General features: G+C 24.7%; 1 protein-coding gene across 4 annotated transcripts in view; it reads right to left on the bottom strand.

The window, feature by feature from the left end:
- The window catches only part of SNF4Agamma (SNF4/AMP-activated protein kinase gamma subunit), a 279,015-nt gene that overhangs the window by 145,458 nt on the left and 105,624 nt on the right, over window positions 1-27,933 (bottom strand). For 2 of the 4 annotated variants that reach the window (XM_065516510.1, XM_065498054.1), the window contains exon 4: window positions 589-692. In XM_065516510.1, coding sequence (XP_065372582.1) covers window positions 589-692 — 104 coding nt within the window. Of the gene's footprint in view, window positions 1-588; window positions 693-9,524; window positions 11,207-27,933 lie in introns of those variants that run through there. The other 2 variants (XM_065516351.1, XM_065516434.1) reach the window with 2 other exon arrangements.

Here is a 27,933-nt window from a genome sequence, read left to right as displayed (position 1 = left end):
GTAAAATATTAAACAAAATTTTCAAAAAGTAGTAAAATACTACTTTTTTAAAATTTCCAAAATTCATGTAATTTTCGCAAATTATTCTAAATTAATAACATTCTAAAAAAAATTTGAGGTAAAAAAAATTATTTTTGGAAAGGGAGTAAAATACTACTTTTTAAAAATTACAATATTCAAGAGAATTACAAATTTGTTTTAGTTTTACTATATTTTCAACAACATTTTATCGAAAGCTAAATAAAATCAAAATTATTTAAAAAAGTAGTAAAATACTACTTTTTTAAAATTTCAAATATTCAAGAAATTTACAAATTTGTTTTAGTTTTACTATATTTTAAACAACATTTTATCTAAAACCTCATAAAATCACGATATTTTAAAAAAGTAGTAAAATACTACTTTTTTATTCATACGATTTTTAAATAAAAATTTATTATTTTAAGTTGTTTTAAGAGATTTACAAAGAAATTTAACTAAAAAAATCATTTAAATTTTATTTTTTAAAAAAGGTAGTAAAATATTACTTTTTTTGCCTAATATCAAGTTTTTCAGAACTTTTAACTATTTAATTATTGCATTTTTTACCTGGCTTCTTCTTTCATCTTTTTGGATGCTTTGCGAGCTGCTTTGGCATTTGGTTCTGCGGGTGCACTTGACGGTCTGGATGAGGGTAATTTAGCATCTTGTTCCTGGAAATTCCAAAAAATTCATAACATTAGTTTAAAGAGAAATTTTAATTTAATACAAATTTAAAGAAAAAAGAACGACTTTTTTGCTGTAAAAAAAAAACGAAATTCTAGAAGAAAAGCTCATCTCCTTCCAATGACCACAATTACAAGCATCCATAACAAATTAAATATAATTCATGGTGTTTTTGTTTAATAGAAATTCAATTAAACCACAAATATAATAAATATTTTTTCGGTTTAATTGTCATAAAAACGTGTCTATAACCCTCAAAAAAAAAACAAGACAAGTGAAACCTTATTAATTTTTTTATTAATGAAAGAAATTGAAACCTAAAAACACTCACCATGTGTCTGCAACTCCACAATCACCCCCCAACAAAATAGACAAAGCGTTAATACTCACTCTATTTCTTAATTCGTTTTGAATTTAAGAAATTTCATTTCAGTTTTTTTAATATAAACATTGTCAGAATAATTCCATAAACAAAATTTAACCCGTTTTTTTAAATTTTAATTATTAAATTTGTTTAATGAAACATTTTAAATTTATAGCCATGTTTTTAGATGCATTTTGATTTAAAGTTTCTTGTTTGTTTGTTTTTTTTTCAGTTTCAGAATTCTTTAAATATTCAAATTAATTGAAATTTGAATATAAAAAAATTCGCTTTGTTTTTAAGCTTTTAAATTTATTATATTCTGGGTGAAATTTGGTGATGACGTCATGGATTTTGAGTTTGAACATATGCATGGCCATGCAAAACACGTATGGAAGGAAGTATTGCATTATATTTAGAATAGATTTCATTTGAAAATCTTGTTTAGGTCACGTGCTTTTAAAATGAATGATTGAACAGCAAAACAATGGGATAGAAATTCTGTTATGTGTTAGACAATTTACTATGTATTTGTTTATATAATGAGGCCATCAGCGCAAAAGTGGTGTAACCCACAATTTTTTGCTACTTCTTTTAGAAAAGTACTATTTATGTACAGTATTTAGTGTATTAGAAAATATTTCAATTGAATTTACGATCATTTAAAAAAGTACTATTTTTGGAATTTTCTAAAAAGTACTTTTCAGATTTAAAATAGAAAATTCAAAATTTTAGTATAGAAAATTACAATTATTTTATACCAATTTGGTACTTTTTTCAAAAAACTTGTTTTTTTTGTATAAAAGTACTTTTATAAACAAATTTTAAGGTCTTTCAAAGAAAATTAAATTTTTTTATAAAAAAGTACTTTTTAGGTACTATTTAAAAATAAGTACGTTTAGGCTTAGTATAACAAATTCAAAGGTCTTTAAAAAAATTCTCGATTATTTCATAAAAAAGTAGTAAAAAATACAAAGCAAAATGTGTAAGTAATTAGAAACATTTTTAAAAAGTATTTTTTAGAATAAATAGTAATAATAAGTACTTTTTAGAAAATATAGTAAAAAACGATTTTTAGACAAAATTGTAAATAGTAAAAAAATACTTTTTACAATAAATAGTAAAAAATTACTTTTTACAATAAATAGTAAAAAATTACTTTTTACAATAAATAGTAAAAAGTACTTTTTACAATAAATAGTAAAAAGTACTTTTTACAATAAATAGTAAAAAGTACTTTTTACAATAAATAGTAAAAAGTACTTTTTAAAATAAATAGTAAAAAGTACTTTTTTAGAATAAATAGTAAAAAGTACTTTTTACAATAAATAGTAAAAAGTACTTTTTTAGAATAAATAGTAAAAAGTTCTTGTTAGAAAATATTGTAAAAAATACTTTTTAAACAAATTTTTCTAAAAGTACTTTTTACTACTTTTTCAAAAGAGTACAATTTACTAGTTATTCTAAAAAGTACTCTTTAGACAAATTTGTAAAAAGTACTTCATAGACAATTTTGTAAAAAGTACTTTTTCACCTTTTCCTAAAAAAGTACTTTTTAGAAAAAGTAGTAAAAAGTACTTTTTAGAAAACAGTACGTTTTAGGAAAATTAGTACAAAGTAGAAAAAGTAGTAAATAGTACTTTTTAGAAAAAGTAGTAAAAAGTACTTTTTAGAAAAAGTAGTAAAAAGTACTTTTTAGAAAAAGTAGTAAAAAGTACTTTTTAGAAAAAGTAGTAAAAAGTACTTTTTAGAAAAAGTAGTAAAAAGTACTTTTTAGAAAAAGTAGTAAAAAGTACTTTTTAGAAAAAGTAGTAAAAAGTACTTTTTAGAAAAAGTAGTAAAAAATACTTTTTAGAAAAAGTAGTAAAAAGTACTTTTTAGAAAAAGTAGTAAAAAATACTTTTTAGGAAAATTAGTACAAAGTAGAAAAAATAGTAAAAAGTACTTTTTAGAAAAAGTAGTAAAAAGTACTTTTTAGAAAAAGTAGTAAAAAGTAATTTTTAGAAAAAGTAGTAAAAAGTACTTTTTAGAAAAAGTAGTAAAAAATACTTTTTAGAAAAAGTAGTAAAAAGTACTTTTTAGAAAAAGTAGTAAAAAATACTTTTTAGGAAAATTAGTACAAAGTAGAAAAAATAGTAAAAAGTACTTTTTAGAAAAAGTAGTAAAAAGCACTTTTTAGAAAAAGTAGTAAAAAGTACTTTTTAGAAAAATTAGTACAAAGTACTTTTTAGAAAAATTAATACAAAGTACTTTTTATACCATATTGTAAAAAGTACTTTTTAGAAAAAGTAGTAAAAAGTACTTTTTAGTACAAAGTAGAAAAAGTAGTAAAAAGTACTTTTTAGAAAAAGTAGTAAAAAGTACTTTTTAGAAAAAGTAGTAAAAAGTACTTTTTAGAAAAAGTAGTAAAAAGTACTTTTTAGAAAATGTAGTAAAAAGTACTTTTTAGAAAAAGTAGTAAAAAGTACTTTTTAGAAAAAGTAGTAAAAAGTACTTTTTAGAAAAAGTAGTAAAAAGTACTTTTTAGAAAAAGTAGTAAAAAGTACTTTTTAGAAAAAGTAGTAAAAAGTACTTTTTAGAAAAAGTAGTAAAAAGTACTTTTTAGAAAAAGTAGTAGAAAGTACTTTTTAGAAAAAGTAGTAAAAAGTACTTTTTAGAAAAAGTAGTAAAAAGTACTTTTTAGAAAAAGTAGTAAAAAGTACTTTTTAGAAAAAGTAGTAAAAAGTACTTTTTAGAAAAAGTAGTAAAAAGTACTTTTTAGAAAAAGTAATAAAAAGTACTTTTTAGAAAATGTGGCAAAAAGTACTTTTTAGAAAAAGAAGTAAAAAGTACTTTTTTGGAAAATTAGTACAAATTACTTTTTCGACAATTTTGTAAAAAGTACTTTTTATTAAAGGGTACATTCTAGGAAAATAGTAAAAAGTACTTTTTTATAGAAATGTAAAAATAGTATTTTTGAAAACAAAAGTTATTTTTAGGAAAAGTATGTAGTAAAACGTACTTATTATGCATTAAACACATTCAAGACAGCAGGCTACCAACTTCAATCTGTCAAAAATAAAATGCACACGTTTATATGGAGACGATTATTTTAACGACAGCACAGCTACACGGCCACACGACTACTCATGCCGATGTAGCCGAATTAGGCTAATTTCTATTTTTGTCAACTACAAAACAGAAATAGTGTTGCTAATATAATAAAAAAATGTAAATCAAATTAGTGCTTAAAAAAAATATATTTTTTTACTTAATTAAGAGAAGTTTCTGATAACCATATTGAAATAAATTAATAACAAGTACATAATTGATTATAACCATATATATATTTTTACTCAAAATAATTGTTTCAATCTTAATTACTTTGGAATTTTGTACGGTTATTTTTTATTAAAGTGGCACCACTGAATTATAAATCAGCTGTTTAATTGTAGCTGTCGTCTTTAAAATAATTCAGTAGCTGACACACGACTACAACTGTAACCAGCAGAATTTGTGTTCGTGTAGTCGTGTAGCCTGTTGTCTTGAATGTGTTTAATGCATTAGGAAAAGTATGTAATAAAAAGTACTTTTTACGAAAAGTAGTAAAAATCATGTTTAAGAAATTTACCATATTTCAGTACATACTTTTATGTAGTTTTACAAATGTAGGAAAAAATTACTTTTTAATAAAATAAATTACAATAATTTTTAGAAAATATTTTATCAACTAGAATCTCGATTTACTTTTGATACATTTATGTTCGTTAATACCGTAATATAGCATCACTGTAACATAGTAAAACTTGGCATTACTAGTTTACAGCAAACAATTTGTTAATGCAAATTGTAAACAATGATGCCAGAAATTTTTACAACAAATGCATCACAAATTCAGATCTCAATGATGCAATAGTGTTAAAATATTAAAAAAAAAATAAATATTCCTGCACACCACCTGGTTTATATAAACTAAAAATTTCTTTTTTTAATACATATTTGTTTTGTTTAAACTGCAGGCGTAAAAAAGAATGGTATGGCCAAAATACCGCTCGCAAAACGAAACAAACAACACCAGAGAAGTAAACAAACAGCAGCAGCAAAAGTAAAAAAAACAATTAATTAATAAACAAGCAAATGATTTGTTTACAATTTCAAAAGAAAAGCGAAAAACACATTCTTTCATTTGAACTCAACACCAGCATTTTCATACGTCTCCATTGAAAACACAATAAAGCGGCTGACTACACAAGCAAATTTTTTTAGCACATACATATTTAAAACAGCAAATTTTTGATTTTCCATATTTTTATGAATTATTTCAGTTTATTTTTTTTTTAATGGGTTGTAGTCATAAATAATTAAAAAATTAAAGCATATAGGCAAACTGACGTCAATACTTTTTATTTACTGGAGATTTTAGCACTCAAAAAGTAACAATTATGGTTTAATTTTTGGTTTTAACAATTTAAATTTATTTAAAGATTTCTAAATATTTTCTAAGCAAAAATGTTAAACAAAAACAAGTTGTAGTATATCAATAGATAAATTAAAAGTTATTTAAATTTTTGGGCACGTTTTGTTTGAGTGTTGTGTGATGTTTGAAAACTTGTTTTGCATATTGTTTACTTTTTTTCTGATGTATTGTTTATATGGTTTTATAAAATTTGTTATTAAATGTCTACAACAACAATGTTGTTTGTAGTTTATTTTTTAAATAAGCAAGTACGTTTTTGAGTTTGTCACTAATTCACGTGATTAAATCAAACATTTTTTTTAATTAATGTTTAATTTATGTTAAATCAAACTTAAACTGACCTTAACCAAATTGAATTGGGTTAATAACAATACAAAAATTATAATAATTTTATATTTTTTTTCTAGAAAGAAGCAAAAAAGTACTTTTGGAAAAATATTGACAAATATAGTAAAAAAGTACTTTTTAGGAAAAAAGAGAAAAGTACCTTTTTAAGATAAAATTCAAAAGTAGTTTTTGTAATTTCTATTAAAAATGGTGAAAATAACTTTTAAGAAAATGCCGTAAAAAGTACTTTTTTAGCAAAATAGAAAAAGTAAAAGTACTTTTTTAGAAAAAGTACTAAAATATTTTTAGAAAATGTAGCAAAAGTTACTTTTTAAAAATAGTTGTAAAATTACATTTCAGGAAATTTAGTAAAAAGTACTTTTTAGAAAAATCTGTAAAAAGTACTTTTTAGAAAAACTTTAAATTTAATTTTTAGAAAAATCTGTTAAAAGTACTTTTTAGAAAAACTCTAAAATTTAATTTTTAGAAAAATCTGTAAAAAGTACTTTTTAAAAAGAAACTGTTAAAGTACTTTTTATAAAAAAAATGTAAAGTACTTTTCAGGAAAAATGGTAAAAAAAGTACATTTTAGAAAAAGTAGGAAATTGTATAAGTAGTAAAAATAACTTTTTAAAAATAGTTGTAAAATTACTTTTCAGGAAATGATGTAAAAAAGACTTTGTAGAAAAAACTGTAAAAAGTACTTTTTAGGAAAAGTGGTAAAAAGTACATTTTAGATAAAGAATAAAAATTACTTTTTAGAAAAAGTAGTAGAAAGTTATTTTTAGTAACAAGTGGTAAAAAGTACATAAAAATTACATTTTGGAAAAAATGTAAAAAGTAAAATATTAGAAAAAGTAATGAGAAGTACTTTTTTACGAAAAACAATAAAAAGTACTTTATAGGAAACGCAGTAAAAATACATTCTAAGAAAAATAGTAAAAACCACTTTTTAGAAAAAGTAGCAAAAGTAAATTTTAGGTAAAATAGTAGAAAGTACTTTTTACGTACTTTTAGCAAGGCAGTAAATAGTAATTTAAAAGCAAAATAGTAATAAGTACTTCTTAGGAGAAAGATACTTTTTAGCAAAAGTTATAAAAAAGTACTTTTTAGAAAATGTAGTAAAAAGTACTTTTTAAGTAACATAGAAAAAACTACTTTTTAGAAAATTTATTAAAAAGATGTTTTTAGGAAATGTAGTAAAAAGTTTATACAAAATGTAGTAAAAAGTACATTTTATCAAAAGTAGTAAAAAGTACGTTTTATCAAAAGTAGTAAAAAGTACTTTTTATCAAAAGTAGTAAAAAGTACTTTTTACGAAAAGTAGTAAAAAGTACATTTTACGAAAAGTAGTAAAAAGTACTTTTTATCATAAGTAGTAAAAAGTACTTTTTACGAAAAGTAGTAAAAAGTACTTTTTACGAAAAGTAGTAAAAAGTACTTTTTATCAAAAGTAGTAAAAAGTACTTTTTATCAAAAGTAGTAAAAAGTACTTTTTATCAAAAGTAGTAAAAAGTACTTTTTATCAAAAGTAGTAAAAAGTACTTTTTATCAAAAGTAGTAAAAAGTACTTTTTATCAAAAGTAGTAAAAAGTACTTTTTATCAAAAGTAGTAAAAAGTACTATTTAGGAAAAGTAGTAAAAAGTACTTTTTATGAAAAGTAGAAAAAGTACTTTTTATCAAAAGTAGTAAAAAGTACTTTTTAGAAAATGTAATAAAAAGTACTTTTTAAGAAAAGTAGTAAAAGATACTTTTTAGAAAATGTAGTAAAAAAGTATTGTACATACTTTTTAAGTAAATTGGTAAAAAAGTACTTTTTATGTAAATAGGACTTTTTAAGTAAAATAGTAAAAATGTTCTTTTTATGTAACATGGTAAAAAAGTACTTTTTACTATTTACTATTTTTAAGTAAATAGAAAAAAGTACTTTTTAAGTAAATAGTAAAAAGTACTTTTTAAGTAGAAATAGTAAAAAAGTATTTTTTAAGTAAATAGTAAAAAAGTACTTTTTAACAAACATAGTAAAAAAGTACTTTTTAAGTAAATAGTAAAAAAGTACTTTTTAAGAAACATAATAAAAAAGTACTTTTAAGTAAATAGTAAAAAAGTACTTTTTAAATAAATAGTAAAAAAGTACTTTTTAAGAAACACAGCAAAAAAATACTTTTTAAGAAATATAGTAAAAAAGTACTTTTAAAGTAAATAGTAAAAAAGTACTTTTTAAGTAAATAGTAAAAAAGTACTTTTTAAGTAAATAGTAAAAAAGTACTTTTTAAGTAAATAGTAAAAAAGTACTTTTTAAGTAAATAGTAAAAAAGTACTTTTTATATAAATAGTAAAAAAGTACTTTTTAAGTAAATAGTAAAAAAGTACTTTTTAAGTAAATAGTAAAAAAGTACTTTTTAAGTAAATAGTAAAAAAGTACTTTTTAAGTAAATAGTAAAAAAGTACTTTTTAAGTAAATAGTAAAAAAGTACTTTTTAAGTAAATAGTAAAAAAGTGCTTTTTAAGTAAAATAGTTAAAGAGTACTTTTTATGTAAATAGTAAAAAAGTAATTTTAAAGTAAAATAGTACTTTTGAAGTAATTTGTACTTTTTAAGTAAATATGTACAAAAAAATTACTTTTTAAGTAAGTAGTAAAAAAGTACTTTTTAAGTAAAATGTTAAAAAGTACTTTTTAAATAAATAGTAAAAAAAATACTTCTTAAATAAAAGTACTTTTTAAGTAAATAGTAAAAAAGTACTTTCAAGTAAAAAGGCACAAAAACAGTAACAATGCTCTTTGTAATAAAAATAGTATTAAGTACTTAAGTACGCAACAGAACTTTTTAAGAGAAAAGTACCTTTTAGAAAAATAAGAAAAAAAAAAAAATACTTTTTAAATAAAAAAACTATTTAACAAGAATAGTAAAAATATGTAGTACAAAAAGGACAAAAGCAGTAAAAATGCTTTTTGTAATAAAAATAGTAGAAAGAAAGTATGTACTTTTGAGCAATAGTACCTTTTAAGAGAAAAGTGAAAAAAGTACTTTTTATAGAAAAGTGAAAAAAGTACTTTTTACAATAGAAAAATTTAAAAAGTACTTTTTATAGAAAAGTGAAAAAAGTACTTTTTATTGAAAAGTGAAAAAAGTACTTTTTAATGAAAAGTGAAAAAAGTACTTTTTATAGAAAAGTGAAAAAGTACTTTTTATAGAAAAGTGAAAAAAGTATTTTTTATAGAAAAGTGAAAAAAGTACTTTTTATAGAGAAATAAAAAAATAGTTTAAAATACACAAAAGTGGAAAGAATTTTTAGTAAAATAATACTTTCAATAAAAAAAAGTACTTTTTGTAGAAAAGTAAAAACGTACCTTTTAGAAAAAAGAAAAATGTAAAAGAAAACTCCAATTTGAAAGAGCTGTTTTGGAACAACATGACCTGAAAGCCTGCTAAAAAGTACATTCTTTAAAAACAACTAAATTCTTCCTCACACTTCGGAGTATGTGTGAATTTGGAAGGGTTTAACATAAAAGGTACTGGACCGAATTAGCTGATTTTCAATACTTAAATATTGTAGAATATACAAATGCTTATTTTAAAAAAACTTTACTAACATCATGGTTCAATATTATGCTAAGATAATTTGAATCCCTTTTTCACCTTTTAATCGTTTTTAAGAATTCAAAACTTACATCTTCCGATTGAACAGCCGTGGTACGACCACTCTCAGCCGCACTATCATCCGTCGTATAGTACTGTTTCTTTGGTAAAGTGGCGGAGGAGGCGTTCGCTGCTGTAGTTTGTGCTATGCTATTCTGTTCCACATCTGATGATCTCTTGATCCATACATCATCCAAATGAGGATATTCACGTTCTGGTTTCCTCATACCCCCCAAAGAGGCTGATGTCTTTGTGGTTGTGTTGGAGTTATTAATGCTATTATCACAGTTATTCCTTGATTTTGTGGCCTCATCCAAATTTAAGGTATTCAGCGATGAAGTACTTTCGGTGGGTGTACGTATTTCGACCAGAGAGGAATCGAAGAATTTCTTGGATAGATGAGGGGTAGCAACTGGAGAATTTTTATTACTGCCATAGCGTTGGGAGAATAGGCCTTGAACGGAGGAGTAGCCACCAAAACTGCTGGGAAAACTAATGGTGTGGGCATTGGAGGAGGAGTCCAAGTGTTTAAGTTTATCAGCCTCGGTGCGTAGCTGTTGTAGTTCGGGAGTTTCTAGGGCTTTTGTTACAGTAAATTTACCCCGGATAATGAGAGTTTCAGGGCTGGGTGAACGGGGTGTTGGGTTACTGCTGGTTAAGGGGGTAGAGGAGGAGGGTTTGGCGGCTGTAGATTTGGCCGATTCCAATAGATTTATGAGAGCCGGTGGCAGTATGGTGGGTGGTATGGGTGGAGGAGGCGGTGGTGAGGACATTTCGGGGGTTACGGTCACCGTTTTAATGTCTTCCAGATTGTTGGTATTGATGCTATCAATTTTATGCATAAATTGCTGCCTTAATCTCTCCAAATCCTTAAATCTCTCCGCCGAAGCCGGATCTTTGGCGGGCGGTGGTGGTGGGGGAGCGGGTCTGGCTTTGCTCTCAAACTTGGGAGCCTGATCACTTTGTTGGGGTTGCGGTGATTTATCAGCCTCATCTTCATCCTCCTCCTCTTTGCACTGAGACAAACGCCGGCGCTCCATAAAGGGCATTAGATAGGGACGCATTTGAAAGATATCGGAATTACAGAATTTGGGCGACATATTTATGGCTGCATGTATAATGCCACCCTCTTCATCATCCGAGTCGGTGCTGCTGCTGTGATACTCAAAAGAATTCGATTTGGGAAAGGTTCTTAGGGGGCCCGAACCCAAACCCGAAGAACAGGTCAAATTCTCACTATTAATTGTGTGCAATTCTTTAAAGGGCTGCTCTTCTGTTTCACCATTCAACGAAGTCTCCGAATCGGTTTCATAGCCATCATTGCCGCCATGCTCCAAATCATCCATGGATTTTTCAAAAGCATCCTCGAATACACAGTCGCCTATGGAGGGTACAAAGGGCAAATTGCCATTGTTGTGTAGTTTTTTGGACTTTTGTAGGGTGGTGGTGCCTAACACCGCACTACTAGTGCTGCCCACTTCGGAGGAAGTATCCGAAAATGAGGATTTACTGGGTGATTTTTCGGTGCTATCCTGTTTCTCCTCGTGTGTCATACTCGAGGTGGAGGCCGAATTGGAAATTCCACATTTTTGATGGCTTAGATTTTCCTCTATATATTCACAATTTGTGGCCATTGGTTTGAATTATTTTTTTAAATGGGCAGGCAGGAGAATTTTGAAATTTTTGTTTTTAATTTTTTAAAAATTGTTGGGTTTTTTTTATTAATGTTTCTATTTAAGTTTGTTTATTTTAGTTTTATTTTAAATTGAATTAAAAATGAATTGTTACACTTAGACAAAATATATGGTTAAATTGTTTATACTATTATTATCTTCTTTTGAACGACATTTGTTTAATTTTATTTTATTTTGTTTTTCTGGTTATTTTTTATTATCTTTAAGATAATTTTTTTTTAAATTTTCAGATTTTAAATGGCTCTTGTCTGCTGGAGTGTATGTTTATGTTTAAAACTAATTTTTTGTTATTTGTTTTTGAATGTTTTTTAGTTATCTGTAAAATGAAAAAAGAAAATAATAATAAAATTAAGTTAAAATTGTTTGTTTTGTTAACTTTAGTTATGGAATCTCTGTTTAACACTCGGGAGTTTGAAAATCATTCAGTTTCTGATAATTATATGGGTAAAAATTTAGTGACCAATCAGTTCTTCTCTATTTGTACCTTTACAAGTGTCAAATTGTAGTGACCAAACAGTTTTTCTTTAAGAAAACAACTTGGCATTACTGAAAGTAGTGTCTAGCTACAGAGCTGTAAAACTGAAATTTATTTAAATTAATTATTAAAAACTAAGCAAAACAGTAATATTTTAAAAGGTTTTAAATTATATAAAAACAAAATTATTAAAATATTGGACAATTTATTCAGTTTTTGTTAAGTTTTATAAAAACTCTAATAGTTTTTTTTTTTTTTTGAAAATTTAAGGGAATGCAACAATTTCTTTAGTATTATTTATAAAATATGAAAGCAGTTTAAAAATATTTATTTCATTTTGTTAATACTTTAAATAATTATTATTTCAAGTTGTTTACTTTCATAGAAATTTCCATATTGACTCATTTATTTGGCGGTATTTCTCTTACAAATTATTATATCTTAATAAATATTTATTTAGTTAAAAGTGTCAAGAGTTTTTCGTTCATTTAAAAATTCACCCTCTGCTCAAGCTACTTAACAGAAGTTCTGACTAATTTGAGATAATTTAGTATCATGAGAAATTAACCCTTAACCGGGCTGCTGGTAATAAAAGTTAAAACTAGTTTTAGATACATTACTAAACTACTTAAAAAACAGTGAAATATACATATAACAATATTAAGTTGAACAAGTAAGAGAGCTATGTGTGCCGAATCTTATATACCCTTTTTATACTTAAAAATATTTTTATTTAAAAAAAATCAAAATTTTTTAAAAAATTTTTTTTTTCCAAATTGTTTTTTCAAATTTTTTTTTTTTAAATTTCTTTAATTAATTTTTTTGGAAAAAGGATTTATGACAAAAAAAAATTTTTTGAAGAAAAAAAAATTCGGGTTAAAAAATATTTTTTTTCCGATTTTGACCCATTGTATGTCCAACTTACTATGGTCTTATATACGTCGTTGCAAAGGTCTTTGAAATATCTATCATTAGATATCCATATTGTCTATATTAATGACTTAGCAATCCAGATATAGGTCAAAAATCGAGGTTGTCCTAGTTTTTTGCTTATATCTCAGCCATTTGTGGACCGATTTTCTCGATTTTAAGTAGCGACCGAACCGGAAGAATTTCGGAGATATTGATGTATGAATCGTGTATGTAAGTTATTTGGGGACTTCGGAAAGTTGATTTCAACACACAGACGGACAGACGGACATGGCTATATCGATTCCGCTATCTATAACGATCCAGAATTTATATACTTTATGGGGTCGCAATGAATTTACAAACGGAATGACAAACTTATATATACCCTTGCCACTCATGGTGAAGGGTATAATTAGGACATTTTATTTAATAATATGGTCAATTCACAAGGTCTCTTAGCGTGCCATATTGTCATAATGTCCTAATATTTCAACATGGTTGTTATAAGTTTTCAAGCAAAACATGTCCTAAAATAATACTACTCTGTAAGCTATGTTTATTGTGTTATCGTAACCAACCAGCAGAGACCTGCGCCGAATGCCTAAGAGTCGGTTAAGCCGAGCCGCCGTGTCGTGATATATTAGGACATTATGATAATATGACTGATAAGAGACCTTGTGAATTGACCAATAGTATTGCTAACAATCCCTAAAGTATGGCCACATTTCCGTATGACAACAACTTGGCATTACTTAAAGTAAACACAATTCTCAGAGCTGTAAAAACTACACTGTTGGCTATAATGAAACATTTTTTAATATAGATTTTCTATTTTGCCTTAAATTTTAAAAAAAGTATTCCTTTAATTCAGGGAAAGGCAAAACATGGGCGCCGCGTTTTTCATTAACTCTTCTCTTACGTACGTGTGCACACGCATTGTAGAGAAATAAACAACTTTTAATCAGTCTAGCTTGAGAACTCAAACAAGCAGGTTGTGTATCGTTTTTTATCGCACAATTTAAGAATCAGCGTTGCCAGTGAAAAAAAATATGTCCCAACATTTAAAGATGTATGATGAACAATATGAGATTTTACATTTTTAATTGGGGAAAAGCGACGAAAGTTTACTGGCAACACCGATTCGTGGTGAGAGCGGAGAGAGTGTATAACTAATACAATCGTAAAATGCAATAGTATAGGTTGCCTTTCCCTGCTTTAATTGCTGTAAAATTGACTAATGATCCTTTGCAGTTTATTAAATATTAGTTTAATTAGATTACAGTTTTTCTGTAATCTGCAGACATTTCAAAATAATTGATTAACTTCTAAATAGAAACCCGGATGCATAGATAATTAAACATAGAGACGTGACAAATCATGTCTGATACAACAACAAAATACATTGACAAACATGTATTTTGTTATTGCATGTCTTAGGTTTTTGACAATTACGTCTTGTCTCTATGTTATCCTATGCCTGGAATATTAACCATAATCGCTACAATGTATTTACAGCTTGTCCGTTATGACAACAACTTGGCATTACTTAAAGTAAACACAAAGATCAGAGCTGTAAATGCAGGTTTCTTTTCATTAATTCATAATAAAAACAGCTAAATTTAAACTTATTAGCTATTAATTATTAGTTTTATATAAAAACAATAAGAATTTTAATAACAATTAACAATTGTAATTAATATTTCCCTAGAAATATATTATTTATTGTAATAATTACAATTATAATAAATAACAACAATAAAAACCAATTTAATTTGCTATAAATTACCTGCTGATTACCAGCTTTTAATTATAAAATAAAATAGTTATTATTTTAAGAAGTGTTCTGAATGTATTTTTTTTTTACTAATATCTATAATTTAATTTTAAACCTTCCATGTTCTTTAAGCCTTTTAAGGTTTAATGCAAAAAACAATTATGACACATTTGGGGAATATTTATTATGAACACATTATTGTCATAATTTAATAATGCGTGTCGTATATTTGCTGTCATTAAAATTTTCAATAACATTGAAAACATACTAAATGTAGACTGAGAGACAGACGGACAGATAGACAAAATAAATATTGTATTTAAATGATTGTTTCTTTTTGGCGGTAACAGTTTTTGGTACTTTTTTTTATTTGTATGTGAAAATGACTTAAAATATTTATCAGGGTTGTCAGAAAAAAAAAAATATAAATATAAAAAATAAATTTCAAGTTAAATATGATAATAGGGAAATTTTATGAAACATTTTATGTAAATTTCCTAATAAAACTTTTTTCCTTTAATAAAATTAAAAATTGTTTATTAACATGGCCATTTTATTCTGCAATGAGTAATCTCACAGTTTATAAAAAGAGTAATTTATAGTAAATTATCTTTTTTTATTCTAAATTACTACAAATTAACTGGTTTTTAAAGCTCTGAACTTTGTGTTTACTTTTAAGTAATGCCAAGTTGCATACACAATATAGCGATTATGGTAACGATTATGGTAACGATTATGGTTTTAAAATAAATAGAAATTAGGAAAACTTATATAAAATCATTAAGAAAATTAATCTTTAAAGCTGTGTAAAGATACGGTGTTAAATTTTAATGCAATTAATGGCAATTATTATTAAAAATAAAGGTAAAATAAAAAAAATAGTTTTTTACAACTCTGAACTTTGTGTTTACTTTAAGTAATGCCAAGTTGTTATCATACAGTACGATTTGTGGCCACACTGTAGTCAACACTGTAACAGCCTAACCACAAAAGACAAACAGTCTATTTAAAATCCATAAAGTCTGCTATTATTTCAAATTTCTTACCATAAAACCAAATTCAAACAGAATTTAACATATTCAGCCCAATTATGAATAAAAAATTGGCCGAGAGTTTGTTCCCTGGGAATTTTTTCCCATTGAATTTGAATAGGACAAATGAGAAAAGAGGGAAAAACGGCAGGGGAGTTTGTATTCATAATTTGGCTGATTGTTTTATTATTTCAAAACAAGATTTTTGAAAAATATTTTCAATTATTTGAATGTACAAAATGGTTTGAAAAACGTATTCAAGGCTTTTTTAACATGTTTTTTATAATACAGAAACAGCAAAAAGTTATATTTTAAATTAAAATCGACTTTAACAAAAAAAACTTTAAAATTTCCTTTGTGGTTAGGCTGTAAGCTTTAAACTACAATTGTTTGATTTGAAAAACTCTAAGAATTTGAAAAAAAATCATTAAAAAAACAAGTAAGAGTGCTATATTCAGCTGTGCCGAATCTTATATATCCTTCACCAAATTATACTTCAAAATTTTAAATATTTTTAGGTAAACAAAATTTAATTTTTTTTCCAGTTGTTTTTTTTCATTTTTTGTAAAAAAAAATTTTTCAATTGTTATTTTAATTTTTTTTATTTTTTTAAATTTTAAATGTTTTTTTTTTAAATTTTAAAATTTTAAAATTTTTTTTTAAATTTTAATTTTTTTTTTGTTTTTTAAATTTTTTTTGTGAAAAAAAAATTCGGGTTAAAAATTTGAAATATCTATCAGTAAATAGCAAACTTCTCGAAAGCATGTCTGACAGAATTATTTAAGATTTGGATCCCGAAGATATCGGGGGTCTTCAGAAAATTGATTTCAACAGACAGACGGACGGACATGGCTTAATCGACTTCGCTATCTATAAGGATCCAGAATATATATACTTTATAGGGTCGGAAATGAAAAATGTAGAAATTACAAACGGAATGACAAACGTATAAAAAAAAAACTATAAAATTTCCTTTGTGGTTAGGCTGTAAGCTTTAAACTACAATTGTTTGATTTGAAAAACTATAAGAATTTGAAAAAATACACTTAAATGATTTACAGGCAGTTTTAATGCAATTAAAAAAAAAACTTTAATAAAAATTGCTTTTTTTAACCTCTCATAGTTTGTTACAAAAAAACTATTCACATTTTGGGTAATTATTGTACATTTTGTTTACCCCACCCTTTTAAAGTCGTCATCATGACTACTTTAGAGGTTTTTTAAATGACTTTTTATTTTTTTAATTCGTTTTTATTACTAAGAAAAATGTCTGGCTGGCTGTATTAATAGAATTATAGATGTAACTTTGTTTATTATGTATTAAAGGTCATTAACAGTTTACTCTCAACCTTTAAGATCATTAAAATTTAGAGACACAGAAAATAACTCGCCCACTTATACAAATAAATTTGGGATTTATGAAAAATTCACCCCCTGTTGAATAAATAAATTCCTAAAAATATCAAAACAATTACAATACTTAAACAAAATTTGTAAATATTTGATAATTATTTATCAAACAGTCTTATAATAATTGAAATCTTTCAATTATTGCAATTATTACAAATAACAGAGTTTTTGAAATTCCTTAAACACTTTGTTGCAAATTACAATACAACAAAAAAAATAAATAATTTAAAACAATCAGTCAAACTGTCATTAGATATAACTAACAATGGTTAGCATTTTTAATAAAGATATTTGTTTATTTATCTTGAAATTTATTATTCAATCATTTTAAAATGTATTAAAATTAATATTTTTAAAGATTTTCATTAATTTCAAAACAATTTATGATTTTCTAAAGCCTTGATTGAGGCTCACAATCTTTGTTTTCATAAAATAGTTGCATTACTGTTCTTTTTGTTTCTGTTGTCTAGTTGTTCATTATGTCATTAACTTGGCATTACTTACAAGTAGTGTCAAGCTGCAGAGCTGTAAAACTCTGATTTGTTTTTATTAATTTATAATAAAAATTGATAATTTTAGTTTAATCATAAATTTAATAAATATTTTGTAACAGTAAGCAGTTATTTAATCTATTATTCATATATTTTACTAATAATTTAATAACTTTTATTGAAAATTCAAAACAATTAGTGAAACAGTCACAAATATTATTGTGAATACATTTCAAACAATATAAACCCTGAGTAATGTTTTTTATAACTTTGACGATTATCATTGTTAACATAATCTAAAGAAAACGAAGAAAAGTATAGAATAAAAAAACCAAACAAAACAAATAATTAAAGACAATTAATCGTCAATTGAACTGAACTGAACCAATGCAGGGGATGAGTGAACTGATATTGGCTACAGTTTGGCATACAATATTGAATGCATATCATATTAGATGACATTAGACATTAACAATAAAACTCTGTGTTATTATTTTTATGTTCATACAATATATATACACATCAAGTTTATTAAAGTAGAAGAAATATTGAACAAAATTTTGTGTTTCCCAGCAGTTCTGGTAGACTGTCGCGAATTAGTGATTTTTATCTAACATTTAGGATGACAACTAGCTACGGGACTAGCTACTTGACTAGTTAATTCAACACGTGGACAATCTAAGCAAGAAAACAAGTTTTACTGAAATTAATTTTTTAAAAACAGGACACGGTTTTGAAATTATTCGAATAATTAACCAGGGTTTAAAATTATTCGAATAAAAAACCGGATTTTGTATTAAATAAAAATGATAATAAAAATTCCTTGAATAATATTTTATTTTTCTAAGTTTCCTTATTAATATTTATTAATTATTCGAATAATTGAACCGGGTTATAAATTTATTCGTATAAAAAGTACAATTTTCGGTGTAATAAAAAATTTAATTAAAAAAATTCTTAAATAATATAATTTTTCCAAAATTTCGTTATGAATTATTCGAATAATTAAACCGGATTTTAAAATTATTCGAATAAAAAAAACGGTTTTTTGTTTATATAAATTTTCAAATTTCAAAATTATACTTTTGTTTATTAAAATTTGTTAATAAATTAATGAAAATTATTCGAATAAAATATTTGGGTTCGAAATTATTCGAATAAAAAAAATAAATTTAGTTAAAAACTACTATTTTCTTAGAAATTAAGTTTTACTTAAATTAATAAAAAAATACACGGATTTAAAATTATTCGAATAATTAACCCGGGTTTTTGAATTATTCGAATAAAAAAACCGGATTTTGTATTCAATAAAAATGATTATAAAAAATCCTTGAATACTATGTATTTTTTTCTAAATTTCATTGTTAATATTTATTAATTATTCGAATAATTGAACCGGGTTATAAAATTATTCGTATAAAAAGAACAATTTTCTGTGAAATAAAAATTTTAATTTCAAAAATCCTTAAATAATATAATTTTTCTAAAATTTCGTTATGAATTATTGGAATAATTAAACCGGATTTTAAAATTATTCGAATAAAAAAACGGTTTTTTGTTTATATAAATTTTCAAATTTCAAAATTATACTTTTGTTTATTAAAATTTGATAATAAATTAATGAAAATTATTCGAATAAAATAATTGAGTTCGAAATTATTCGAATAAAAAAAAATAAATTTAGTTAAAAACTACTATTTTCTTAGAAATCAAGTTTTAATTAAATTAATAAAAAAATACACGGATTTAAAATTTTTTTTATTCGAATAATTCAAAAACCCGGGTTAATTATTCGAATAAAAAAACCGGGTTTTGTATTTAATAAAAATGATAATAAAAATTCCTTGAATAATATTTTATTTTTCTAAGTTTAATTATTAATATTTATTAATTATTCGAATAATTGAACCGGGTTATAAAATTATTCGTATAAAAAGAACAATTTTCTGTGAATTAAAAAATTTAATTTCAAAAATCCTTAAATAATATAATTTTTCTAAAATTTCGTTATGAATTATTCGAATAATTAAACCGGATTTTAAAATTATTCGAATAAAAAACCGGTTGTTTGTTTATTAAAATTTTCAAATTTCAAAATTATACTTTTGTTTATTAAAATTTGATAATAAATTAATGAAAATTATTCGAATAAAATAATTGGTTTCGAAATTATTCGATAAAAAAAATTAAATTATTCGAATAAAAATACAAATATTCGAACAAAGAAACTAGCTCTAAATGAAAATTAATAAAATTAAAAAATAAAATTTTTCAAACAAGTTCAGTCAAGAACTCTCTGAGTTAGAGGAGGTCAAAATTTTCGATTCTCCTTGATTTAAATGAGTTTGTCTTATAGCTGGTCCAAAGTTTACTACTTTGGATTCACATACCGGATACATAGAGTCATTTACCTTACTAGCTACCTAACTGGTTACTTGATTATCCAATAACCGATTGCTTGAAAAATATAAATAACTACTTACACTCTAGATTACATAGATACACTTAAGTGGCAATTGATTTCACGTCAGGTTACATGGGAATAAGTTTAAAGTGACTACACTTTAGGTTACTGAGAGACACTAAAGTGGCATTTAATTATACGTTATGTTACCTGGGATGTATAAAGTAAACAATTGACTTCTCTTGGCACTACAAAGAGTCAAGCTAGTGGTCAGACATTAGTGACAATTATTGGCTATAAAGAGATACATTTTGACTGCTCGCTTAACTGCTGGGTAATGTCAGTTTTGTGTTTGTTTTACAATATTTTATACATATAAAAGATGTATAGAATAAAAATTTTATTGAATTGGAAATATAAACTGCCACACTCACAATATAAATGTAATTCTATACAATTATATATTTATACATATTATTATCATTATTATTATTATTATGGCATTATGAAGGAGAATGTACAAAACATTACAATGTTTGTAAATGTCAAAGGTATTATTGGTTTGTAATGACAATTGGTAACAAACAAGAAAATAAATAAAGATTCAAGACAAATTTCTAAAAAAAAAATAGTTAATTCCCATTTTCAACGACTTTTTAGTCTAAGAAGCAATATGGCAACCTTGCTGAGCAATCTAAAAGAGCAAGAGAGCACAGAGAGCTGCCCCTCTAACTTGAATAACTGTAATTAATTGTAGCGCTAGAAAGCACTGGGACAGTATGATTTAAAAATGCGGGATTTTTAATAGAACGCGGTTTTTGTTTTAAATAATTTATATGTCATTTTGAAGGGTACATATCTGTCATTTATTCTCACTTAGTTATTGAACATTAAGTGTTCAAAAATGTCGAATTTTGTGCCAACAAAGCGTCAATTTGAAAAGAAGTGCAGTTGAAGCAATTGTAAATATGTTCCTTCGGTTTCAATGTGCTAGAGATGGTGATGATTTCTAATTAAAAGAAAATATATATGTTTTTTCTGTTGTTAAAGGTCGTATGACCTGTTCCGATGAGTTAAATTCACTATATTTTTAGTTTTTATCATATTTCTCCTTATTTGATATCATTGAGTTGGCAATATTGTTTTTAAAGTCTTTGAAGATTGGGCAGCACTTTATTGTGAGAGTAACGGTTTAATACAGTGTTGCCAGTGTTTAACGATTGAAAACAATTTACTTTTGAAAAAACAAAGGTACTGTTATTTTATTTAATAATTTAAGTAATTTTAAATGATTTTGAAATGTAAAGAAACTCAGACAAGATTGTTGTCAAACCCAACTAAAGCTTGCAAAATCATTGGCAGCTATTCAAGCAGCAATTTCTTTCGAGTAGCTCTCTAACAATTCGTTTATTAGGGCTTTTCTTTTTTTTACAATAGTTCATTTTTCTAATATGTAATATAAACAGAAATGACTTTTATATTTATTTTTTTTAATAATGCACTTCAACACTGTACACTTACTCAATCACAAATTGAAATAAATAAAAAAAACAGGGTGTGTGTCATTAAGTATTATAGAAAAATGATGTAAAATGTATTATATGTTAGAAAAAAATATGACTTCTTAGTGTTATTAAATGTAAATAAAAATTTGTTTTTGTTGGATTACAAAATTATAATAAAAAAAAAGTTTTATAACATCATCAGGGTGTTTTAATAGGATTATAATAGATGTTAACAAAATACTTTATAAATAAAAGCTTGTATTAAATCATACAACTTAAAGAATCTCTAAAATTAAAAGTTAAGCTTAAAGTAATTTCTTTCTTAAATATATAACGCCTTTTTTCAAACAGCCTTGAGTGTTACAAATAATCGCTGCAGTGTGTTTACAGCCAATGCTGTATGACAAGAACTTGGCATTACTTAAAGTACGCCCAAAGTTCAGAGCTGTAAAAACCAGTTTATTTTTCAAAAATTTATAGTAAAAGTTGCTAAATTTAAATTCTTTTGTTATTAATCTTTATTTTAATAATTAATATTTTCCTGTTTATCTATTTGTTTTATTAATTGTACTAATTATAAATCTAATGTGTAAAAAACTAAAATTAAATCCAATAACAAATAAATTAAATTGTAGTAAATTACCAGAAGCTATCTATTCTAGGCTTTTAACAACAATTAAATTGTAAAACAAAACTTTAAACATAAATTTTACAAACTGCTGTAAATGTAAATTGTAATAAGAAACAAGTAAGGGAGCTATATTCGGCTGTGCCGAATCTTATATACCCTTCACCAAATTATACTTTAAAATAATTTTTTTTAAATATTTTTAGGTAAACAAAATTTAATTTTTTTTAATTGTTTTTAAAATTTTTTTTTAAAAAAAGTTTTTTTCCAAATTCTTAAAAAAATTTTTAAAAAATTTTTTTTTTAGTTTTTAATTTTTTGGAAAAAAAATTTAAGACAAAAAAAAATTTTTGATGAAAAAAAAATTCGGGTTAAAAAATATTTTTCCCGATTTTGACCCATTGTAGGTCCAACTTACTATAGCCTTATCTACATCGTTGCAATGGACTTTGAAATATCTATCATTAGATATCCATATTGTCTATATTAATGACTTAGTAATCCAGATATAGATCAAAAATAGGTCAAAAATCGAGGTTGTCCCGGTTTTTTGCTCATATCTCCGTTATTTATGGATGGATAGCAAACTTCTCGAAAGCATGTCTGACAGAATTATTGAAGATTTGGATCCCGAAGATATCTGGGGTCTTCAGAAAATTGATTTCAATAGACAGACGGACGGACAGACGGACATGGCTTAATCGACTCCGCTATCTATAAGGATCCAGACTATATATACTTTATAGGGTCGAAAATGAAAAATGTAGAAATTACAAACGGAATGACAAACTTATATATACCCTTCTCACGAAGGTGAAGGGTATAAAAACGAGTTTAAAATTTGATTGGAAAATTTTAAAATTCTTTTTAACAAACAAGCCGCCTCTGACTTTTGCTCTTGAGATAAGTTTAAATAAAATTCATAGAATTTACAAAAAAAAAAAACAAAAAACTACAATCAATGAATAAATGAATGAATTTTAATTTGCTTCAATTTCCTGTGAAGTTGAATTTGCAATGAACAGATTTTATTTGAACTGACATTTTGATTTGATTTAAAAAGGTGTCTGCTGTTTAGTCTGTTGAACATATCAATAAAATGTTGCACTATTTGCTTCATATTATTGTCATGTTTAGTGATTTAAATGGTTTTGAGTTATTTTTATGATCGGTTTATAATTTACAGTTGTGTAGTTAAAAATAGCAACTACTGCTTTTTAAAATTAGTTTTAATTAAAATTCTTAATAAAAAGAAAATATTTCTTTTTTACTAGAGCTAAAGGCCGTATAATCACTTCCCATAAGTTAATTTCGCTCTTTTCAAAGCAATTTTGGGTGAAAACTATGAGTTTTTAACATATTCCTTTATATTTGATATCTACAAGTTGTCATCATTGTTTTTGTACGCATTAAAAACTGGGCAGCACTTTATTGTGAGAGTAACAGTTTAATACAGTGTTGCCAGTGTTTAAAAAGCTTGAAATAGCAGTAATGTAATTTTCTTAAGATTAATACAAGAAAATACTTAATTTTTATATTATTTTTTATTTTAAATATCTCATTAATACAAAATTATACAATATATTACATATTATTTATTCTGCTTATAATCTAACATTTTCGCATTTGCCTTTGTTTACTTAATAATATCAACAACTAAATATTTATATTATACAAGTTCTATTTTACAATTGACACGTGTTTAGTGAATATAAAAATAATTTCATTTAAGTTTTGTTTGCTTAACAATACGTGATTTTTATCGTCACCATCTTATAGTTTTGATACCTCTACCCCTCTCATACTTAATTTTCATTTATAAGACTCATTGAGTTATATGAGTAAAATTTTATATTATCGAGAATATTTCCTTTAAGTATTTATTACTTTTCTTTCTTACATATTATTATTGTTATAGTTTTATTGTTTATGACATTCTTACTAAATAAAAAAACTGTAGTGTTAATTATTAATTGTGTTATACATGTAATAAGCAATAAATAAATAAAAATAATGAACTAAATAAATGAAATGAATCTATTTTAAAATACTGACTTATTTTTTTTAAGAACTGCTCTATAGTTTTAAAGTTTATTTATTAAAAATTTATATATTGTATTACTTTTTGTATTAATAACATAAAAATATGAATAAAATATCTAAAAAATAATCCTAATGCCTTTTTTCTATAAAATTTACTCATTTTAGATCTTTTGCTTGCAGTTGCTTTAGCATTACTGCTTTGAGAGTATAACACAATGTGGCAGCACTTGTTTGGGAGAGTAACTGTTATATAAGTGCTGCCAATGTTTATATACCTCCTATTTTAGTGGTGTTTAACAATATGATCAGGAAAATATAGCTAAACATGGTTAAATTCATTTAAAAAAACCCTTTCTAAGAAAATAATCAATAAATGTAAAAAATTATAAAGTTTTTGTAACGACTCTAGATTTAATTTTGCAATAAATTCTACTTAATAAAAAAAAAATTATTTATATATTTTTTAAATGTTTATTAAAATTGTAACTATGTCTATTTCTAAGATCTTATCATTGCCATATAGACAATAGTGTCAGTGTACAATTTTAAATGAAAACAAAACCTTTAATTAAGCGTGTGAATAGAACAAGTTTTGTTTCAACAAAAAACAATAAGCTCACAAAACTACATGGTAGACAGAAAAAACTAACAAGTCATCTTATTATGAAAACTGTATTTAAAAATAAAATATCAAAACAATTCAGATTTTAGTGAATATTTTTATATAATAAGTATAATTAATATTTACTCCCACAAACATGAAGTCATAACAAATCTATTAATAATATAAATTAACATTTAGGCTCTACAAAATTATTGAATTTTTATAGTTAAACACTTTTAAATTAAACTTGTTTTTAACATTAACTTCATAAGCAGCAATGAGCTGCTTTTTTAATGTTAATATTATTTCTGATTTAATTTAAAATGACGTTTTAATCCTTTAGTTGTCTATAATATTGTCTGCACTTACTCCATTTACTTCATATTATTGTCATGTTTAGTGATTCAAGTGATTTTCAGTTATTTTTATGATCAGTTAATAATTTACAGCTGTATGATTAACAAGTAAGAGAGCTATATTCGGCTGTGCCGAATCTTATATACCCTTCACCAAATTATACTTTAAAATAATTTTTTTTAAATATTTTTAGGTAAACAAAATTTAATTTTTTTTTAATTGTTTTTCAACATTTTTTAAAAAATTTTTTTTAATTTTTTTTTTTTTTTTGAAAAAAAATTTATAACAAAAAAAATTTTTTGATGAAAAAAAAATTCGGGTCAAAAAATATTTTTCCCGATTTTGACCCATTGTAGGTCCAACTTACTATAGCCTTATCTACATCGTTGCAATGGACTTTGAAATATCTATCATTAGATATCCATATTGTCTATATTAATGACTTAGTAATCCATATATAGATCAAAAATAGGTCAAAAATCGAGGTTGTCCCGGTTTTTTGCTCATATCTCCGTTATTTATGGACGGATAGCAAACTTCTCGAAAGCATGTCTGACAGAATTATTGAAGATTTGGATCCCGAAGATATCTGAGGTCTTCAGAAAATTGATTTCAACAGACAGACGGACAGACGGACATGGCTTAATCGACTCCGCTATCTATAAGGATCCAGAATATATATACTTTATAAGGTTGGAAATGAAAAATGTAGAAATGACAAACTTATATATACCCTTCTCACGAAGGTGAAGGGTATAAAAATTGCTTTTATTGGTTTTTAAAATCATTTAGAAATTCTGCTTAAAACATTTATGTTTTCATTAAAATTCCTAATTAAATGAAAATATATATAAATTTACTGTAATTAAAGGCCTTATTACCTCTTCCGATGATTTAATTTCGCTCTTTTTTTAGTTTTTTTTAATATATTTCTCTTTATTTGATATCATTAGGTAGGCAACATTGTTTTTAAAGTCTTTGTAGATTGGGCAGCACTTTATTGTGAGAGTAACGGTTTAATACAGTGTTGCCAGTGTTTTATGGTAGAAAATAATTTACTTTTGGAATAACAAAGGAACTGCAATTTCAATCAATAATTTAAGTGATTTTAAATGATTTTTAAATGTAAACAAGCACAGAAGAAGCTTTTAATAAGTTATCTTATAAATATTGGGGATTTACAATATATGGCGTATCTTTTGAACGCGGTTTTTGTTTTTAATAACTTGTTTTAATTCATACCAGCCAATAATATTGCTCTTTTTCTTAAAAACTCACTGAATAGAAATTTATTTTTAAACACTAGTTATTTATAGCTTATACAATAATAAATAGCATTGTTATTTTTTTCTGCTCTTGTCACTATTGTAAATTAATTTAATAATAATTCAAGTGTGCAACGCTTAAAAAAAAATCAAATCATATACCGGATTAAGTTACTAATAGTGTTGATAATTAGCAAACACATGTTTATTTTTATCTCTATTTACTACTACTTCTAGTAACTTTTCACATTTATGACACCACACGACGTCAACAACTAACTAACTGTGATTTTGTTTTGGGTGTTAAGCCAAGGGGAAGTAACACCTACACTCAAGCACTAATTAGTAATAATGGATTTTTGTTTAAGACTTTTTAAATAGTTAAACAGTTTTACACCTAAATAGAATTTAGTTGACAATTTTGAAAATTACTTTATGAAAATAGATCTTATTAAATTATCCTGCTTTATTGTTCCCTTTTCCACACAATTTGGGGGACTACAATGGGTTTTTGTCATATTCCTTTGTAATTGTTAGCAATAAGTTGGCATCATTGTTATTTGCTAGCATTGAAAACTGGGCAGCACTTGTTTGTGTAAATAACGGTTGCAATCAGTGATGCTAATGTTGGTAAAAGCTGTGAAATTCTATTTCACTGTGAAAGCATTAAAATTCTTTATTTTTATAATACTTTCTCATTAAAATATAAAAATTAAATATTATAGTAAATAATTTGGAAACATTTTAAACACTTTTTAATAATTATAGCAATTCTAATGATTAAACTGATTTTTTTTTATAAATTTGTTGTCATGTGTAATTTTTATTTAAAATGTTTAAACAAAATTTAAATTTTAATTGATTTTTTTTTCTTGATTAATTTTTTAAAAAACAAGTTAGCCATAACAAAAATGTAATTAAACAAAAAAAAAAAAAAAAAAGGTAATAAATAAATCAACATTAACTTTTAATTATTTTTATTTTGAATTTTTTTTTTGCATCATTTGCATATTTTTCCCATATTAAACAAACAAGAAGAAAGAAAAGCCAGTTTAATTAAAAAGGTTTACGATTTCTATTACAGAAACACACAAACAGCTATTTAGTATTGGCTTGTAATAATATAAAGCCGGTTAGAAAATGCTTAAACAATTGTTGCTAAGTGTTTTTAATTATTTGTTTTAAAACAATTTAACAAATACTTAAATTAAATACAATTATGTTTGGGTGTAACTAATTTCATTTGTTATACATTTTAGCAAAAATTATTGAATTTCTTAGAAAATTGATTTGAAATTGAGTTGGTTTTTCAAAGAATTTTTTAAATTAAAAGAAATTTCAAAGCAATGAATACAAACTCTTAAGAATAATAGAAAACTTAACAAATTTGTATTATGATTTCACAGAAATTGGAAAAAAAAGTACCGAAAATAGAAAAAAATACAAATTTAAAATATTTATTCAGCAAAATTTTGCTTATTTTCATTAAAAGAAATTATACCAGATAAATTTTTATCATGATAAACGTCAAAATGGTTGTCAAGATAAAAAAAATATCAGGTATAGTCTCCATATATTTGTATCGTTATGACAAAATTGTTAGTGCTTTTGCTCAGACAACTTTGTCTTGACAACAAACGTCTTTAATTGTTATGATAAATATTTGTCAAGTGTAGACAGCGGGTAATATTTTATTTTTAACAATTTGTTGTGTTTGTTTTGTTCAAGCTGGCAACACTTGTTTAGGAGAGTAGCTGTAAAATTAGTGTTGCCAATACTGCAAGAGAATTATTGTGAAGTGCGTGTTGCAAAAACATTGAAGAATCCTTTAACAAATAAAACATTTAA

The sequence above is a fragment of the Calliphora vicina genome, chromosome 1 (assembly GCF_958450345.1).
Source record: "Calliphora vicina chromosome 1, idCalVici1.1, whole genome shotgun sequence".
Taxonomy (NCBI): Eukaryota; Metazoa; Arthropoda; class Insecta; order Diptera; family Calliphoridae; genus Calliphora; species Calliphora vicina.
Note: the sequence above shows the minus strand (reverse complement) of the source record. Positions and strands in the feature narration are given on the sequence as shown.